At 45.1% G+C, this 19,523-nt stretch overlaps 1 protein-coding gene across 1 annotated transcript in view; it reads right to left on the bottom strand.

The window, feature by feature from the left end:
* The window catches only part of LOC146208549 (structural maintenance of chromosomes flexible hinge domain-containing protein 1-like), a 142,057-nt gene that overhangs the window by 53,448 nt on the left and 69,086 nt on the right, over window positions 1–19,523 (bottom strand). Inside the window, exons 22-32 of the mRNA XM_084594722.1 lie at window positions 16,926–17,025; window positions 13,769–13,841; window positions 13,546–13,688; window positions 12,519–12,659; window positions 9,980–10,142; window positions 7,653–7,866; window positions 4,655–4,784; window positions 2,089–2,169; window positions 1,478–1,636; window positions 629–754; window positions 330–412 (exon numbers count right to left, since the gene is read on the bottom strand). Coding sequence (XP_084450848.1) covers window positions 330–412; window positions 629–754; window positions 1,478–1,636; window positions 2,089–2,169; window positions 4,655–4,784; window positions 7,653–7,866; window positions 9,980–10,142; window positions 12,519–12,659; window positions 13,546–13,688; window positions 13,769–13,841; window positions 16,926–17,025 — 1,413 coding nt within the window. The remainder of the gene's footprint in view (window positions 1–329; window positions 413–628; window positions 755–1,477; window positions 1,637–2,088; window positions 2,170–4,654; window positions 4,785–7,652; window positions 7,867–9,979; window positions 10,143–12,518; window positions 12,660–13,545; window positions 13,689–13,768; window positions 13,842–16,925; window positions 17,026–19,523) is intronic.

The following is a 19,523-nucleotide window of genomic DNA, read 5'->3' on the forward strand; positions in this document are numbered from 1 at the left end:
CTTCCTTTTGTCCTCTGAACCAGCCAATGCTTCGGGGGGCGCTGTTGCTCAGTCGCAGAATGCTTCATTTAATGCGTTTTCAGGCAAACCATTTTGATCCAACATAGATTAGGTGCTGCAGATACCGAAATGGGTGGTTTCCGAAAATAGATTCTTTTTCGCGATTTTCGCGTCCCCCTTAAACACAATTGGACTTCCATTAAAGCGAGTGTCGAGAGGAGACCTCAGAAAAATAGGACACTACACTGCGTGCATTAGCTTCAGGCAAAAGTGAACATGCCGCACTAAAGAAGCACATGCTGCAGCAACCGAAATTAAAAGGCACCTACGGTGTTTTGAGGGCAAGGGTGAGAATGCCGAAGGAAGCCTTCCCCTTGGAGTCTGTCTTCACTGGTTGCTGAGGTGGTATCGACTGGAAAAGCGTGGACTTTCAGTGAGGTAAAGCTAACACAAAGAAGCACAAAAAAAAAGTTAGTAAAAGGGGTGAAAAATTTCACGCTTGAATTAGGCAGCAGCAATTGGTAAAATAATGCCACCCTGGATTATCTAGTGCTCGATTTCACGAGCCATTCAAAGAGCGCACAATTAGTGAAACTACATCGCCCCATGAGGTGGTGCATGTACGCACCTTGATAGCCTCGTCAGTGCCCAGCACCACTTTGACGTTGGCCTCTGAGGAAGGATTGCCCCTGGCATCCTGCAGTTGCACCACAAGCGGTTTGGGCAGCTTCCCGTCGGGCGTCACCGTCACGGGCTGCGCAAAGGTAGAGTAAATGCATGAGTGTGTACTCTTGTCAGCAGTTAAGACTGCCGCATGACCACAAATCACCACGCGCCGCAGTGAGCAGAACCAGCTGTGGCTCCTTATTTGAAGGCCAGCCAGTTAGGCACACCATGCCCTTTCGTATCAATCTTCACAGAAATTCAGGTATTTTTTCGGGAATCAAGAAGCACTACAATAAAACTTTTCCCCTCTTCAAGGAAAAAAACTGACCACACGGACCTTGTCTGCAGACGGGAATAGGCACATAGAATCCAGAGCCCTACTGACATGCTTTTATGAAAATAAGGAAAAAATAGTCTCCGTGCCCACATTTGTTGCACTGCTATCACTATCTATTTGTCGCCACAAGCCTGGCAATTACAGCAACCTTGCAGCATATCATTACAGCTCATGAAAACAGCTTGCCATCATTTTTGGACCTATAAGAATGGTCACGGGTCTCTCTCATGAAAACACCCAGTGTCACGCCTGCATAAAGAAAATGAAAATTCTTTGCTAGACACCATAAAAAATAGTACTTGCGAGAAAGATGGTACACATCTCACATTGAAGAAAAAGCACCCTCCTGCCAATGCAACTACCGAAGGAAGATTCAACTCCTCCTGTAGTTGCATGGTGCAGAAAATCTTGGCACCACTACAACAGCTGTCCCACCCCTCTAGAGGCCAGTCCTGTCGCCACTTTCCCGCCTACCTCGGCCGGGTTGTAGTTGATGTAAGAAAGGCTGGCAGGGGGACCGGGTACCAAGTTGAGTCGCAAGTAGTCTTTGAGCCCACGCCACTGGAAGCACACCTCCTTGCAGCCAAGGCCGCTGTCCATGAACTTGAGGCCTTTGACGTGGAACCCACAATTCTACACCACGCACAAGCAGAGAGAGAGAAAGAGAGAAATATATCCGTAAATAAACCACACTGGCAATGCATTCCTTGAAGACTTGCATGACACCTTTGTTGTTTTCTGGACCATGAGCAAACAATTTGACACAGATGTGCACCTGAACCAAAAATTCCATAGTTGTCTCATTAATTTTGCTATCCACAGTTCACGGAATGCGATTTTCACCAATGAATTTTCCAGCTTGAAATACAGCTGCCTATTCCCCCCAATAAACATAATTCCCTAGACTCTCCATTACCATGTATGGATACCATTTAGCCAGTGAGAAGCATTGCACTGAGGACCCTGAAAGCTTAACTTGGCACTGGCTGGTAATGATGACACCAAGTTTTTTTTTTTTCTTTCTTTTTTTTTTCGACACTTTCACAGTAAAGTACACGGAGTCAAAGAAACCAAAATGCACCCACCTGATCCAAAGACTTGACCACGTCTCCATAGTCTATTCCCTCAGCTATAATGAGAAGCTCGGCAAGGTCCTTCACGTGTAGCTAGAGTGATAGAAAGAAAGCGAGGAAAAAAAAAGTATAAGACTGCAGTCACAAATACAGGCCTTCAGAAGCTGCAACAAATGAAAAGCAATGAGCAAAAGATAATGCCAACACGAATGCAAACATCAGAACAGTACCTTTCAGTGTTTGGGCACTTGGCATGGTCCACACACCAACGATAATGATGCAAAAAATTTTGTTGCATAAAGAAAGCAGAAAGGAAACATTCAAAGCTTTGCCTAAGTGAGAGACGCGGCAGCCCTTTCTAATGACACAACTCTGACACCTTTGCAGCGCACTCTGTCACAAATACTGTCATTACTCCTCACATTGTTTCGCAAGGTTACAGGGGCCCCAGCATTGCAGGTCATGAACTGTTCCTGGGCTAAAAGAAAACTTAGCAGAAAAAATTAGCAGAAATAAGCAGAAAAATTAGGCAGGCTTTCACACCCTCCTTTGGGCTGAAGGAATAAAGCAATGATTGTACTTCTGCCTTGCAATCTATACATACAATGCCAACATCAATGCAATTTAGTTAGGTCTCGAAATATGCCTCACACACACGCAAAAAAGAAAGAGCATGTGTCGGACCAGCGTTCAGTATGTCACAGTGCCATTTTTTACTTTTTTTGTACTTAAAGGAGTAAGACACACAGATTCTCTGCTTCGGGACTTTTGCTTTCATCAAACCCCAATGATCAAAAACAAGAGGGATGGCAACCCTAATGCCAAACTTGTGATCATGTGGACACACAGGATCTACTGATGCATATGGGTAGTGTTTTTCACCTGCTTGTGATCGCATGTGGAAGAAAATATTGTCGTCATCGAGCAGTGCTTCAGACCCCAACATTATTTCGGCACATGACGTAGATGTGGCCGATACTGTCAGCGACTGATTTCGAGCCGCTCACTAGCGACTCAAGCTATGAAGCAGGAAACAGCAGCAGCGACGAAAGCTTGGAGGTGTGGATAATATAATGAGAAGTGAGCAGAAGCACAAAACTTTCTTGGGGGTGCACAATCGATACAGACCAGGCAAGCTATTCCGTGACATCACTTCTCTGACTCTATGTAAGAGTTGTTTGTTGATGTGATGTTATTTACCTGCGTGCACTGTCACTGTCGATGGGTTTTGAAAAGCGGGGTCTTTGTCCAGCTGGTAATTAAAGTCTATCTTTGTGGCAACCTGATAGGATGACACTGCTTCTGGAACATCTTTATGTAACCAGGAAAGCCTTCATATCTTTTCCAACAGAAATTGGTATCTATATTCACTTAAAAGCATCCTGACAAGCCAAGGTCACAGCCTCCTCCAAGACAGTTACAAGCCACTGTAAGCCAGGTTTGCCCAAGCCGTATACAGCAGAATGCTGGGAAACAAGCACTGACCTATCCTAGATCAAGATAAGGCTTAAAACATAATCCCTACTACAGTGGAGCCTTATTCATTCCAACTCATTGTAACCTGCGGTTTGTTTGAACTGACATTTTTGTTACTCAAGTGTTATACTAACTTCTTCCAACATGGAGAGATCGAAAATGGGCAACTTTTTTTATTTGGGCCAGAGTGTGGGGGAGAGGGGGTTGGCCAAACTCGAGTACTTCTGCACAAACCTTGAGGTTTGCAGTAGCAGGCACTGCTAGCGTCAAAAATATGGCTGGGTAGTTTTGCTGAATGCGCAGTCCAGATTGCTGGCCCTTCAACAGCAGCAAATATTGGAGGGCTGTGTTGCGCACCGATAAGCGGAATTCGGCTATAGTTTCAGTTTCCAACCACTTCTGCCGTGGCAAGACACGCCGACATCACATCTTCACATTGCGCCAAATGCAAAATGATTGCCTTTTCACACAACGCAACGAAAAATATAAATTAAGAAGCACAAGAGCACAAAAACATCTGCAAATATCTCTTCTCAGGCTTAGGTGGTGCCACGACTATACATCAAGCACAAGTGCACACAGGAGGTCTAGTTAACCCTTAACATACAGGAAAGCAACTTCAACCGCTAACATAAAATGCAACAACTCACAGCAACTTTAGCTTGATCTGGCTCTGATCGGCTACATAGGCAATAATGCCAATATTGCTAGTGCGACTGTTGATGGTGATGCTAGTGATTATGATGCAGCTGCAAATGCCAGTTTGCAAGAACTATTCCTATATGGGCAGAAGAAACTTAATTATCAGGAGACATAAGGCAGTGGTCGCAAAACCAGAAAGATCAGTTTAAAAAAAAAAAGAAAAAAAAGAGGACTTCTGGGTTAATTAGGAAAGTTGGCAAATATGCTTAAGAAAAGAAAAGCTCTTGGACAGCTCAAGCTCTGCATATTTCAACAAGACTTTGGTGCTTATGTTTCAATTATTAACGGCTAACTGTGCTCACAAGCCACCAGTAAGCCAATGTTGCTCATCAACATGACAAATCGTCGATATTTTCTTCATGCAAATGGCCTCCTAGCCACTACCCAAACAAGCACCCACCTTTTTGATAGGGTTGTGGAACTTGTCTGTGAGGCTGATGAGAATGTCAGCCTGGTGGATCTCACCAATGCGCACATCGGTGGTTCCCTTGCACGACACCTTCAGAAGAGCAGGCTCACCATTCTTTGGCCTGAGGATGAAGTAGACATTGGCACACAATACCAAATAACAAAAAAAAACATTGACGTACGCCTACTACACCAACATCAATATGTGGCCAGTAATATGTGGCCAGTGACTGGGTGCGCAAATTATGTGAGTAAATACGGTAATTACCGCAATGGAAGTGGTTCTTGTCAGTTTTTTTCAGACCATTCGATAATTCGAACATCGGATAATTCAAATTTTTCCCCTGCCCTGTGAAGTTCAGATTAACTTTTACTGTAAATGGTAATGTAAACATGGTAATAATATGCCATATCTCTCCATTAAGAGTCCTCACCACTGACCTAAAGGAAAGCGAAAAGTAGAGAGACACACCGGAGACACGGCACGGATGAATTCTGTTATCTGCAACCAGCGAAAGAACGCAGAACACTCCGCGATGGCCCGATAAAAGTGCAACCATTGGTGCATCATCATGACTAGGAACGCACACGATTTCCTCATGGCAATTCCAGGCATACACGGGCAGCGTAATGACGATGGGGTGATGAAAAAGTGATACCTAAGCAACTTTCAAGGGCACAAGAGATCAAGCCTTCGGCAAACAAAAGTGATGGCGCAGCAGTACTAGCAGTCGCGAAACAGCGCCTCACGACATGTGGAATCGCAAACCTTATCGACTTAAATTTTCTTCTAAATGCTTTGAAAGCGCAAGACAAACAAAGGGCGCATTGATAGTTATGGTTCAATTGTGATTGCAGCGAGATTGATGACAGTCATTTGCCACAACTTAGTCACCAACTTCGCGGAGGTTGCTATGCAAAATTGGGGTACCAGCATGCATTTCATTCACCGGCGATCTCCTGCTTGAAAGTGTAATTAAATAGATAAAAATGGTGCATCCACTCCGGAAACCATTCAGAACTCACTTAAATGGTTGTGTTAGCCTTAGTGTTTCAAAGACATGCCAAACACATTTTTTTTCCCCATATTTTTCAAAACTGCATTTCTGACATATTGAACATTCGATATCTCTGGCTGAGACAAATGATATATCTTGGTACTCCAAGATATACCATTTGTCTCAGTTATCAAAATGAGCTTTTTCTTTGTCATGTCTGACAAGCAGTAACTCATTCAAATCATCCCAGAATAGTCATGTATGCCATACTGCAGCCCTTTGTACAGTCGAACCCGGATATATCGAACTTGAAGGGGATCGCGAAATAGTTCGATATATCAATAATTCGATATACAGAAATCGGCTTGTGATGGCACTTACGATGCGAAAAAACGATACCGAATTGGTCGCGTAATCAACCCACTCGCATAATATACCCACCCTCCACTTTTGCACCCGAGAATTTGAAAAAAAAAACGACAACAAAAGCGTTAAGGCCAGCTCGCTCACATGCGAGCGATTGACGATGCGGCAGCGACAGAGCGAAACTGCGTCCTTCTCGCCGCTCGAGCCACCGCAGCAGCTCAAACAAGGTTTCTGTGTCGCCGCGGCAGAAATCAGAAATCGCGAGCGTTTTCGCTTGCATGTCGATGGCGCGCGTCACTCCGTTTCGATCCTCTCATCCACAGCTCATTTCTTGGCAGCGTGCCAAGATGCTGCGCAGCGATAACGTCAGGGCGCCTTTATCTTTTGATAGCTCTTGCGGTGACGGGAGCGAACTTGGCAGAGTGCCCCTGATGATTTGATTGCACAAGCCTGGTTCGATTTATCACGCCACACTTGGAGCGGGCATCATGATCGCAGCAGCTGACCTTGTGCTTTCGTTGATTTATACATGCAAGAATAAATGACTCCCGCAAAAAAAAAAAAAAAAAAAAAAAAAAAAAAAAAAAAAAAAGGGAGCCCTGCTGCTTCTTAACGTCCGCAGCCGCCATATCTTACGCTACGCCGCGAGTACAGCACACCGATAAAAATGAATGACTCCCGTACAAAAAAAAAAAAAAAAAAAAAAAAAAGAGAGAGAGAGAGAGAGAGAGAGAGAGAGAGAGAGAGAGAGAGAGAGAGAGAGAGAGAGAGAGAGAGAGAGAGAGAGAGAGACAGACAGACAGAGTCACGTCAGCCGCCGCGCGCAGGGGGTTCGCAACACACGCTAAAGCGTCCGACGCCTGTCTGAAAACGGGCTGAGCTGGCTTGGCGCATGCGTAGCACGTGCTCAAGGAAAAAGATAGCTCGGCAAAAGAATGAGCACACCCACGCACATGGCCTGCAAACGTCATGTGCTGGCGTGCAGGAAACGATAACTGCAGATGCGCGCGCCTTTGGGGAATGGGCGCGGCGCTGCCCAGAGCAGCCGTCGCCGAACTGTCCCCTCATTCCTTCCGCACGTGGCTTGAAAACGTCACGCGGCAAACGGCCAAGGGTGATGCGATCGTCTTTGGGGAAGGCCCACTTTCCAGTGCGTGGTGCGGAGTTCGATATATCGAATTACCGGTGAAATTGAGTTCCATATTTGACGCGGCTTTCCTATACTTTTACATAGGATTTTCAAGGGGATATTCTAAGAGTTCGATATAACCAAAATTCGATATATCCGGGTTCAATATAACCGGGTTCGGCTAACTCCAGATCATTTAAATATGAAAATCTTACAAGGTATGTTCACTAACCATGCTTCCTCCAAGCAAAAGGCAACTTTCCTCAATGAATGTAAATCTACATGATGCAGCTACAAAATGTTTGCAATCAGCGCAAGAAAATTCATTCACAGTGAAAGTCTGGTGCATACACGCATATAGGTAAAATAAATGGGTCAAGAACGAATGTTCCCCCTTAAAAAATCATCAAAATCAGGCTCAAATAAGCATGTAAGTTTGATTAAACTGAGCTTGTAGGCACCCAGGAAAACATTTTCAAGGGCAGTCACACACTCACTTTACGGTGAAGGCGAAGTCCACGACCCGACCAGTGTTGAGGGACACGTGGCAAAACAGGGTCTGCTTCACAGAAGATGGGCAGTTGATGTCTGGCAGGTGCCCAGCTAAGGCTTGGTCCTTTGGGATATCTGCTGTCCAGTTTAGCTTCAGCTTGGACACCAGGTTATTCGTCGGGGCTATGGGCTTGCCTATTTCATCACGCACTTGATACCCTGCAAGACAGATGTGAAAACAGCAGGTCTGAAATCTTGAAGCAAGTTTCACTTCAGTGATTTGATGCATCTATACAAGCTGTGTGTTTTGCATAGACTGCAAGTGAATGCAACACCAAGCTAAAAGAATCCAAAGGAATCCAATACCCGAATTCAGTGTTCGACTTTCTCGCGACACTTCTTAGCGAGTACAGTAAAAGCTCCTTAATTCGAATTTTCGGATAATTTGAACGACACTACTTGGTGCGGCCAAACTCCGTAGAAATCTGTGTACAAAAAAGCCCGTTAATTCGAACATGAGTCGGTTCCACTACGAATAATTCGAACTACGCACCACTGCGTATGGGCGGCTTGGCGCACAGCACGTGGCAAAAAAAAAAAAAAAAAAAAACTACTCCCTCAGCAAAATAGCGGTGTTACTTAAGAAATACGGATAAACAGTCGGTGCGGTCCCAGCCAACGCCCATGAAAGGCTATGACTTTGGACAGGCAAGAGTCATCCATCCTTCTATCCATCGGTCATCAACGAGAGCACACGAACGCGCGGTCGGCCGCGATCATGACGCCAGCTTTTAGTATCCGCCTCTTCAAAGACGTTTGCTGCTATCACGCAGTGGCAGTAGATTGCGCACGGCGCCCGCCCCAATCGCCCTTGGGTATGGTAAAGCGAACTTACTGAAAATGAGGCTTGCACAGCCGGACAAGCGCTGGCAATCTGCCAAGTTCGCTTCCCCAGTTGCTCGAGCCAACGTCAAAAGAAAAACACGATGTTATCCCTGAGCATCTTGGCCCGCTGCCAAGAAAGTGCTGAGGACTGTGACAATGTAAAACAGAGGTAAGCGCTAATGACTGATGCGTTTGTTTTTTTCTTTCAAATTCTTAGGCAAAAAATGGAGATGAGTGGGTTCATTATGCAAATGGGTTTTTAAAGGGCCACTGTCCAGGGAAGGACCTTTTAGGAGAAGGAACCCAGTGTTTTGATCAGGTACCGGAGATAATATGTGCAAAATGCTACAGTGACACGCGCGCCGCAAAGCAATGAAAATACAAATCAAAGCTCTCTCACGCTCTCCTTCAGGAAGCCAGCTACTCTTTTCAAAAACATTTTGCGGCCTTGCGTTCTGGGGGCGAAGTCTCAGTCACCGGGGAAGGAAATATTTTCGACCGGAGGGTGGACCGTGGGCCTTTAACGCAAGTAAATATGGTAAATTTACCATAATGCAAATGGTTCTTGTTAGTTTTTTCGAGGCCATTCGATAATTCAAACATCGGGCAACTCAAACTTTTATCCCAGTCCCGTGAAGTTCGAATGAACAAGGTTTTACTGCACACACTTATGCCCATTTGTTTACTGAAAATTACAGTTGTCTTTTACAATGTAAACTAAGAACATTTCTCATACAAGTAGAGAATGGGATGGAAACGTGCGGAGACAAACGACGTAACAACACTATCAAACTTTAGGGGGTGAAAGGGAGTAAAATTAACTAGTAGAATTCAGGTGATACAAATATCAGGGCATTGTGAAAACATTTGTATCATCTGAAATTTCATATAATCATAACAAACAAAATCTAGTGCCACAAGCATGACACACGCATTTATATCAGCCTGTTTATTGCTGAAAGGATCTATTTAGACTGTACACCACAAACTGCTCCCTGGGCACCTGTGCATACAGTGCAACTAGCGATCGCGGAGTAACAATGTGCAGATTCTGCACTGACGCAAAATATTCCCTACACATACAGCATGACTAGCAATCGTGGAGTCAACAACGGGTGGCCAATGCATAGTGTTCGAAGTTGCAGTCGCAGCTCGTACATTCGTGTCATCCTCAGTGACGTGGGAGAGTCTTCGGAACATACAATACACTGCATTGTATACAATGCATTCTGGCCAAACTTGCACATACTTGCACATCCCAGAGTTTCTATCGGCTGGGTTTGCATCGCCGAGCTTCTGCTATGTTTAGGCTATTTTTAAACGCCATTTAATGTCCCCTTGCACATAAAAACCAATTGATCGCATTCATAAAAAAGTTTTGAAGATTGGTTTTCATGCGTCTCACATACTATTCTCCACTGATGCAGCAAAAGGAGGAAGAACTCACTGAGTCCAGTGATGGGCTCCCCGGCCACCCACACCAGGTCTCGGCCATGCTCCAGCTCAATCTCATCTCCGTCCTCCCCTGTGCAAGAGAGGCAAAGGGTGGCCGCCTGGTGGCTAGGCAGCAGTGTCAGCACTCGCTCCACCGGCGCAACGTTCTTGAAGTTCTGCCGAAGAGATTAAAAAAAATCAAAACAGCATCAGCACAATACTCATGTCAAAGCAGTCAGAGGTAAATACATTCACAACATAACAGTGTGGATGAAACAAACCAAGGCTGCCTCTACACTAAAATGCGCCAAAGGCACAAGTCGCATGTTGTTTAAAAGTAGCTTCCTTTAAAAACTTAAAAACGCACAAAAGGTCAATGCACTTTTTTGCAATCAGGTCCCAAAAACAGTGCTTTCAAAACATGGCATTAGAAACTGCAGCTCACAACTTCTCAACTACAATTTCCCGAAAGAGCTTTCGATGGATAAAAGATGCCGTCGTGCAATATGCATTCTTCACAATGTCAACGCAATTTTTGCATTGCTTGCTTTGCATTTCTGCAAGTGTGTTAGGCACATCAGAGGTCAGATGAGAAAATGCTCTAAACCCTACATAAGCAAAACGTCCTGCATATAACAACCCTCGGAGAAACCGATTTGTTAAAGGCCCACTGTCCACCCTCCGGTCGAAAATATTTTCTTCCCCGGTGACTGTGAGACTTCGCCCCTAGAACGCAAGGCCGCAAAATGTTTTTGAAAAGAGTAACTAATAACGCAGTTACAGCCACCGCAATCACCCGATTCTGTCATGCCTCTCTCCTTCCATTCCCTCGCAAAGGTTTTTCACTCTCCTTCCCGAGGTCGTCTAGCCTCCGCAATACAAATTCCCCTTCCTCGAAAAAAAAAAAAAAAAAAAAAAAAAACGGTCGAGGAAGCGCGTGCCGCTGGATTCAGTCTGGCCGCGGCGAGGGAAAAGCGCGCTGCGAGCGGTAGACACCCATCCTTCTCCCGTCAGTCAGCGAGACGGACTAATGGACATCGTTCGCGGTATGTACGTCATTACTGTGGCCCGTCGGGCCAGCGCAGGAAACAAGGAAGCTGGCTTCCCAAAGGAGAGCATGAGAGAGCTTTGAATTGTATTTTCGATGCTTTGCGGCGCGCGTGTCACTGTAGGATTTTGCACAGACTATCTCCGGTACCTGATCAAAACACGGCTCCTTTGCTTAAAAGGGCCTTCCCTGGACAGTGGCCCTTTAAAATAAGTAGTTATCAACTCTTTCCTGTGCTACGAGCAAAGCCCAGTGCTCAATATGGCAGCGCCCTCCACTCCTTTGTGAAAAGGTCTTTAAAAACAAGCAAATATAAAGTTAACGCAAGAACCGAGTACAGAGAACACGGCGATTTGTTCATTGTGAATGTGGCTTTCATAAAGAACATTAAAATGTTAGTGCGTCGCCAGTTGGAAAGACTCATATGTCCTAATTTCATGACCGCACCTATTTTTTTATATTTTTCTCTCATTTTTCTCCACGCTACTCTAACTCAAGGTACAACTCCTGTCTCTACGCATAATAGCACGTCAGCAGGTTAGGCATGCTGGCACTTTCACACACAGCTGTCCTCTGACTCCCTAGCCTTGTATACATGGACTAGCCAGCCCCAGGTCGAGTCAGCGAGGTCACTCTACGAGAAGGTAGAGTGGTGTCTACATGAACTCACTTCTAGCGAATAAGTATGGCGCCTAGCGCCAAGACATGAACTAATTGTGCAAACTTCCTGCTCGTGTTTGATTACATAGCCTGCAACTGTCGAGAGCTTCGATTATTTTTTAACCTTGATGAGCGCTAGAAGGCATTTAACTTCGCCGACACTCTCAGCCGTGCCGGAAGCTTTTTGATCCCAGAGTTCTCCACAACTCGACTCCTCGAATTGACAGCGTCTACATTTCTAGACAAGCGGGTCAAGTGAATTAGCCTACACGCTGCAATCAAGTAAACTCGACCCGCACCGCCGCCTACTTTACTCAACCCGACTGCATATACCATATACGTAATTTATTTTTTTTTACAGTTCATGTATACACAGCTCCTAGGGCAGCCAGGAGCAGCTGGGTGCAAAGTCAGGCCAACATTTTGCATGATAAATGAATTCACAGCTAATTTCATCTGCAACATGACAACACTGGCAACAGATCAGGCAGCGCTGCAATCAAAGGGTACAGCTGCAGACCAATCCGGACATTCGTTTTTCCAACCATTTCCTTCTTCTCAGCAGTAAAACTGCATCCCCACACACAGAACTGCAATGGCTGCGTCACGGGCAACTCGAGGGGAACTTTTCGTATCATGAAAAGTTGGCCAGCAATTCATCATTCGATGCAGTTCACCAGCACAAAAAGAATACGTAAGTAACCTCTACACACTCCTCGATATACACAAATTAAAACTGCTCTTGGGTTCTGAACAGGCCCACAGGAAATAAACCACCACTTTATCCTCCCATTCTTTTCCCCCTTCTATGCCCATTGCCAAAGAGAAAAGTTCCATAGCCTACCTGAACTTCGAACTTGGCAACGGCCTTCTCCTCCTTCTGCACGTGCCGCAGGGTCAGGGGAGGGCCAGTAATTGTGCCCTTGCAGCTGCTGGAGAGGTCAGCCGTATACGTGGGCAGACCAGTCTGACGGGGGGCCTGGAACTGAGGAGGGCAAATAAGGGGGCCAAATACAATCGGAGGGTCACTAAGAGAAAACACGTTATTTTCGTTGTAGTCACTACAGCTTCGGCAGAAAAGATGTAATTACTCCTGAGAAATTAAAAGTAGTTTTGTTTTTTCTTTCCAGTCAAATCAAACCTTTGATGCCAGTAAAGACAAGCACCATGCGACCACTGTTTGGAGGTAAATAGTGGATTGTTTTCCATGAGAAGCACTCGAGTTCAAATTTGCTCTGCTCTGAACATTTATTTCTTTTTTTTCCCCTCGCTTGACTGTTGTTATGCTGCTGCTTGCTATGTCCCACAAGGTCAAACCGAGCTAAGCGTGGGCACAGAATTGGTGAGCAACTTTTGCGAGCTTTAACTACAAAATGGCAGTTGGCAACAATGGGCCGCTCTGCTGACCAATCACAACAGTACAAAAAATCAGCCGATGTCTGACTGTACTGGACAAGCCAGGGGCACTTGAGTTCATTGCGTGCAAAAAATTTTGTCTTAGGACTGTCGCTGAGGCAGAAAAGTTAGAGATCCCCCCCCAACAAAAAGTTGTCCTTTTTTTTTGTTGTGGAGGGATCTCTAGCTTTTCTTATTGCCTAAACGACAGTCCTAAGACAAATTTATATGCACACTGCTCAAATAAGATTATTGTGCGCGGCGGTTCTGAACATTGGCGGAGTTTCGTCGCTGCAGACTAATTGCAGCCAGGCGTAGCCTTAGAGATCTGCTGCTAACGAAAGTGGCTAAACGCCACTGCAGCTTTCTGGCGAAAGCAGCAGCAAGAATATCTGCATTTCATTTTGTCCCCTCTCCTAGCCAATGAAAGATCCACCCAGCATCCCCTCAAAAGCTGCTAAGCATCAAATGCTTACCTTGCATGTAACTACAAACTTGGGTTCACAAGTGTAGTTCCCAGCCATGTCAAACACAGCCAGGTCAAAGCTGGGAGAAGAACCATTTTCAAAAACCAACTGGCCTGGGGCTTCAGGCAAAACTTGGAGCTGATATGCCGGCCCTAGAGCGCGGAAGATCACAGATATTAACAAGAGCCCACTGCTACGTGCACATAAAAAGTACCACGTGCAAATGTCTTACCAGGCAACAGACGTATTTTCAGAGTCTGTGTGGTCTCCTTAAGGCCTGGAATTTTGACACTCAGGGTGAAGCTCTAGTTGCGAGAGAAAAAAAGAAAGGAAGGAAAATAAAGGAAAGATGCCAATTACATTTCATCAAGAGCTTAAGCGCAGACACATGGTGAAGGAAATACAGAAAACCATCATTAACTTGAAGCTGCGAACAAAAGAGAAATTTCAAGATAAACAGAGTCATTGAGATAGGCCACGCAATTAAATTGTCAGTATGCGCTTGATATAAAATTTAGGCCTTCTATTCAGCTTCATTTTGAAATTCCGGTGTCCCATGAGCTATGCAGATTTCTGGACATCTTGATTTTGTCCCAGAAACTTTTCGACCCAAACAGCGAGAAACCCACAGCAATTTAATAGAATTTACTACAGAACATGAACTTTAGACCACACACCCGATGTTTTGAGATATGCAAACTGGAGTTAACGGCGGTTAACTGCACTTACTTTGCTGATGCACATCAGCCTTACAGGATAATTAACCGATTTATGTGTTTCTAAGACAGGCTGTGGCTACCTCGCATTCCTCATGGTGCTATGCGAGTACCCGACATTTGCAGCTTAGAATCATAACGAAATTCAGTATACTCCTCTGCTATGTGATCACCTTGTGAGTGTCTTGTCACATTAAACGCCTTTAGATGAGCGAAATTCTGCTACTGAATGAACTTACTTAAATTATTCGTATGCACACACACACAAAAAAAAAAGTTCAATGGTTCTATGTAATCCCTTCCTCTCCTTCCCATACTTTGCTCAATAGGCCTACGGTAAACATGACAAAAAAATAAAATTGTACTCCACACATGTTTCTTTCATAGCTGTTATTGTAAAAAAACTACTTGTACTCTTAGTGGAAACTGTTCAATCCAATATGCAATTAATGTTTCTTACTTCAATTCGCTTCACAATAAAAAAAAACATTGATATTTACACACCCCTAGTTCTCAGTCAACATTTAACCTTGGAAACAACTACAGTCTAACCCATTCATAACAAAAGCGCTTTGAACAATATATTGGATATAACAATGGACAGCCTTAGAACCGTCAACTTTGCCATGTGTTCTATGATAAAATAACCCACATATAACGATGCTGTAACATTAGATTATTGGTTAAACAACTACATTTGGTCACCAAGTGCAAACCCTAGCAGGAAAAAAAGCACTAACACTGCAACCACGCCAGCCAAACCACATCATGAAGTCCTAAGAATGGTCAAGTCCCTGCGGGACATCATTTGTACTAAAATCTTTCACTCAGCCGCGTGCAGCAGTTGGACGCCCTGTAGAGAGATGTCAACAATATTGGCGTGAAGCATTCAAATTAAATTTACACTGATTGATTACATATTGTTGCCTGAAAATAAGTGAAAAGTGTAAGCTACTTCCTCTTTAATAAAATTGCTCAAGTTTGTTCTGTTTTCTTTGCTGTTTTGGCTTAGCCCAGTTATAGCAATTACTGGTTGTAACAATGATATTTTCAAGGCACTTCAATACTGTTATAAGCGGGTTTGACTGCATTTAAAATAGCCATGCACGCAAGGGCTTTATAATTGTGCGGCCAGAGTCGTTTTCCAGAGTTTGACAAGCTTGGAGTGCTGTAACTTTGAGCATGCTGACTTCCTGGTTTCTCAAGAAGGGAGAGACATTTCAGATGTGGACTTAGCCTTTGTACTTAGAACATTTTTTTTGTGAGAGGGCATGCACGAAGAGTGGCTGTGATAAGCCTTAGTGCAGGCCAAAAAATGTACAATGCAGAACGCTAACATAAGATCCACAATGCTCACAAGCTACGTGAGCCAGAAAATTGGAAACTGAAACGTTATACTACTGTCCCACATGCAACTTTGTAACGTTGCACACACTGAAAACTGACAGCAGCACAGTTTTACAGTAGCATTTTTGGCCATGTTCAACACCTCAGAACATGCAGATCAAAAAATAATTCAACTAGGCAGTTTCAGTGACTGCTGAAAAATAAGCAGCAAGATTCAACATGTTCATTAACGGGCCTTCATAAAAGTGACCAACTGGGTGGAATTAAGAGTACAGTAGAACTCCACATCAACAAAATCGCCGTGAATGACAATGTATTTTTTTTTTTTCGCAAACACAGAATAGCATAGATGAATAAATACAAATCGGAACCTGCAGAAACTACACTTTATTTGCAAAAGTTGGTCCCTATTACCTGCCTCTTCCTGCTCTGCATCAGGTTTGAAATTCTGCCCTCACAATTTGAAATTCTGCCCTCACAATTGAGCAGGCATTCTACGACCCCATCGTCGGATCGCTTGTCGCCGTCCTCGCCACCACTCTCTTCAGTCATGCTGCACACATTGCTGACTGTGGCACCATCTATTAGCTCCTTGTGAATAATAAACCATCAATACACGGAAAGTCATCCAAACCGGGCCTCCTCTTGTCGATCTTGCACCAGCTCCTGACGTGCGTCGGCCACAGAGCTGTCTCTTTCTCAGACTCGGGCGAGGCAACCACTGCAACCCACCCAGTCGTAATACCAGTGCGCTTGAATTTCCTCTTGAAACTTCTCGTGGAAGAGTACAAAACTTTCACTTCTTGATTGGACGAGGCACCTCTTGAACAGCCCGGCTTGCCAACGTGCGTGCTGCTTGCCCAACCTCAACTCTGACAGCAACGTCATTTGACAAGCAGGTGATGTCGATAAGGCCGTGCCTGTTTCAACTGGTTGGCAACAAATTCAAACCCCCCAAATTCTTTTTGAATGACATCCTCCGCAGTCATTGTCATAAGCTAATTGTAAGCAAAGATGGCTACCCATGAAAATATGCTTATTCTAAAATAGGTATCTAAAATGACAAAGAGGGTGTGAGACATGTGCCAGTGGTTTCTTTTTCCTGTTATGGCTTAGGTGAAAAGAAAATGTGGACTATTTCAGAAACAGTCGTCGTTGTGGAACTGTCTTATGAACGCTGGCCAGGGCCTTTAAAATATTTTGTTCCATTGAGAAATTAATAGCTGCAGTCTTCAACTGTACACCCATTTCCATCTCTAAATTTTTCTACTAAAAATTCAGCAACATTTCAACGCTATATGTGTTTAGTCAGTCAACTTATCTTACCTTTCCTGAGTTAGACTCCACATCGCCTTTGGCAATAATTCCTTTGATGATCAGTGAGTTGCCTTTGACTTGAACACCTTCATAACTCAGCTCCAGGCCGCTGGTAAGAAGAAAAAGTAACAAAATAACAGTAAGCCCTCACAATAAAATTTCTAGTTTCACAAAATTACTGCTTTCTCACTTTGTCCCCAGAAAAGATATTTTCTACAGTTGAATCCCGCTATAACGAAATTCACGGTGCACGAAAAAAAATTCGTTCTCGCGGAACTTCGTTATCGCAAAAATTTGACGTGAAACGCAGAAAGAATTGCCCAAGAAGCAGCAAAGGCGTTTAATGCCAAAAATCTGTAAGCTTGGTTTGCTTACGCTTCACGGCGAGCAACGCCGTCACGCGATTTTCGCACTCGGTCAGCAAACCCATTGCAACATCGTCGTCTCGGACAGCAACGAAATTCCTGATGACATCAAAAGCGTCCATCACCTGTACGGCGGTTGCCGCAGCCGGCGCTTCCTGTACGTCGTCGTCTTCTTCATCGGAAGAGTCCTTATCATTCCGGGCAGCTTTTATGACCTGCTCATCACTCACATCTTCGTGAACAACAACACAAGCGTCAGCGCCGATGTATTCGTCGAGCTCGAGATTAGGCGGCACGGTTCCTATTTCTCCCAGCGTTTTCCAGGCGGCCGCGATCCCCGGAGCCGGTGACGCCTCTTCGTCGTCGTCTGTAACGCCTGGTGTTAGGCCAGCAGAGTGTACGGGTCGACCTTCGGCAAATCCGGCGTGCCTGAAACAGTTCACAATTACTGAGCGCCCCAGTGTGCTCCAGGCAGCAGACATAATCTGCAGTGCCACGTACAAGTCCACCTTCGTGTCTCGGCCGGTTTCAGTGTTAAAAAGCAGCCGCTGAATTAACCTCCCGCGGTAAGCGCGCTTCAGGCTAAGAATCACGCCCTGATCGAGAGGCTGTAAGACAGACGTGCAATTGGGAGGGAAAAACCTCAGCTCCGTGTTAGTGAGCTTGACTTCGTCGGAGTGATGCGCTGAACAATTGTCCAAAAGCAAGCAAACTTTACGGCCCTGCCGCTTCATGTCGCGGTCGAATGCCATCATCCACTCGGTGAAAATAGCGCGGGTCATCCATGACTTGTTGTTCGCCTTGTACTGCACAGGTAGGCTACGAGTTCCCTTAAAACAGCGCGGCTTGGCACTTTTGCCTATGACTAACGGCGGACGCTTGTCCGAGCCATCCATGTTTGTGCAAAGCAGCACTGTGATGCGTTTTTTGCTGTGTTTGCCGCCGTGACAGCGCTGCCCCTTGAAGTCGAGCGTCCTAGCCGGCAACATCTCGTAGAATAGCCCGGTCTCGTCGGCGTTGTAAATGTCTGCAGGCGCGAAGTTGCTTAAAATTCCGGCCATGTTACTCGCCTTCCAAGCAGCTGCTCCGTCCACGTCTGCTGACATTGACTCGCCGCACAACACTTTTCCAACGATGTTATGGCGGGCCTTGAAACGGTTTAGCCAGCCAATGCTGGCTTTAAAATCATCAATGCCAAGTAGGCATGCATAGTTCAAGGCTTTCTGCTGGACGATGCTTCCGGACAAGGGGACGTTGCTGGCTCGTGCTTCCACAAACCACGCATGCACTGCTTTGTCCAACTCTTCATGGAGGGGCCGCGTCACCTTTTTGTGCTTCGAGGATGTGCCTGAAGCAAGTGCCATTCTCACGCTGTCCTTATTGCCTAGAATCGTTGACAGCGAACTTGCAGGAATTCCGAAGTCTTCAGCAATTGCCGCTTTCTTCCTTCCGCTTTCTGCTTGGGCGATTATTTGAGCTTTTTGCTCAAGGGAAAGAGTTTTGCGTTTTTTCACTTGCGTTGCCATCGTGTCCTGCGGATGAAAACTCGTCGTTGTCGAAGAGAAAGGCAGCGAGTGAACAACGCGACCACGACACAAAGCCAAAATGGCGGAACTGCAATCACGTGATTTCATGCTTAATGTGGCTTTGGATTTGACTTGGACTTCTCGCCAATAAAACTAGTTTCGGTTTCGATTTTGAACGCGAAAATTTCGTTGAAGCGGAAACGCTCTGCAAAAATGGTTCGTTGTGCAGAGAAATTTAGGCCATTAATTCTTATAGGATACTCGCGGGGAATAAAAAATTATTCGTTGTCGCGGAAATTTCGTTGTGGCGGTATTCGTTGTGGCGGGATTCAACTGTATATTTAGTCAAATGCAACATTTTGTTTCTGTTTTTTTACTGAAAATAAAGCGAGACGTCGCCCCTCGTGCCATTGTAGAATCTTATGTGGCAACAAGGATACGCTATCACAAGTTTATTCTCACAGGTCAGCCCTACACTTCAGCAAATGGAGAAAGAAACACAACCATTGCATTGCATTTGGGTAAATATGGCACTGTGTACTATATGAGCCCTGTGAGAATGAGAACACCTGTAGCACATACACAGCACCCTCATAATCTCCAGCGCAGTTGCACTGTGGAAGTCCATACACCTTGCCGCGGAACCTGTGACGAGATCGAGAAGACGTCAGCGGTCAACCACTGGAGTGTCATAACGAACCTTAGCTGTAGCTCAG

The sequence above is a fragment of the Amblyomma maculatum genome, chromosome 1 (assembly GCF_055883805.1).
Source record: "Amblyomma maculatum isolate TAMU_Amacu chromosome 1, ASM5588380v1, whole genome shotgun sequence".
NCBI lineage: Eukaryota > Metazoa > Arthropoda > Arachnida > Ixodida > Ixodidae > Amblyomma > Amblyomma maculatum.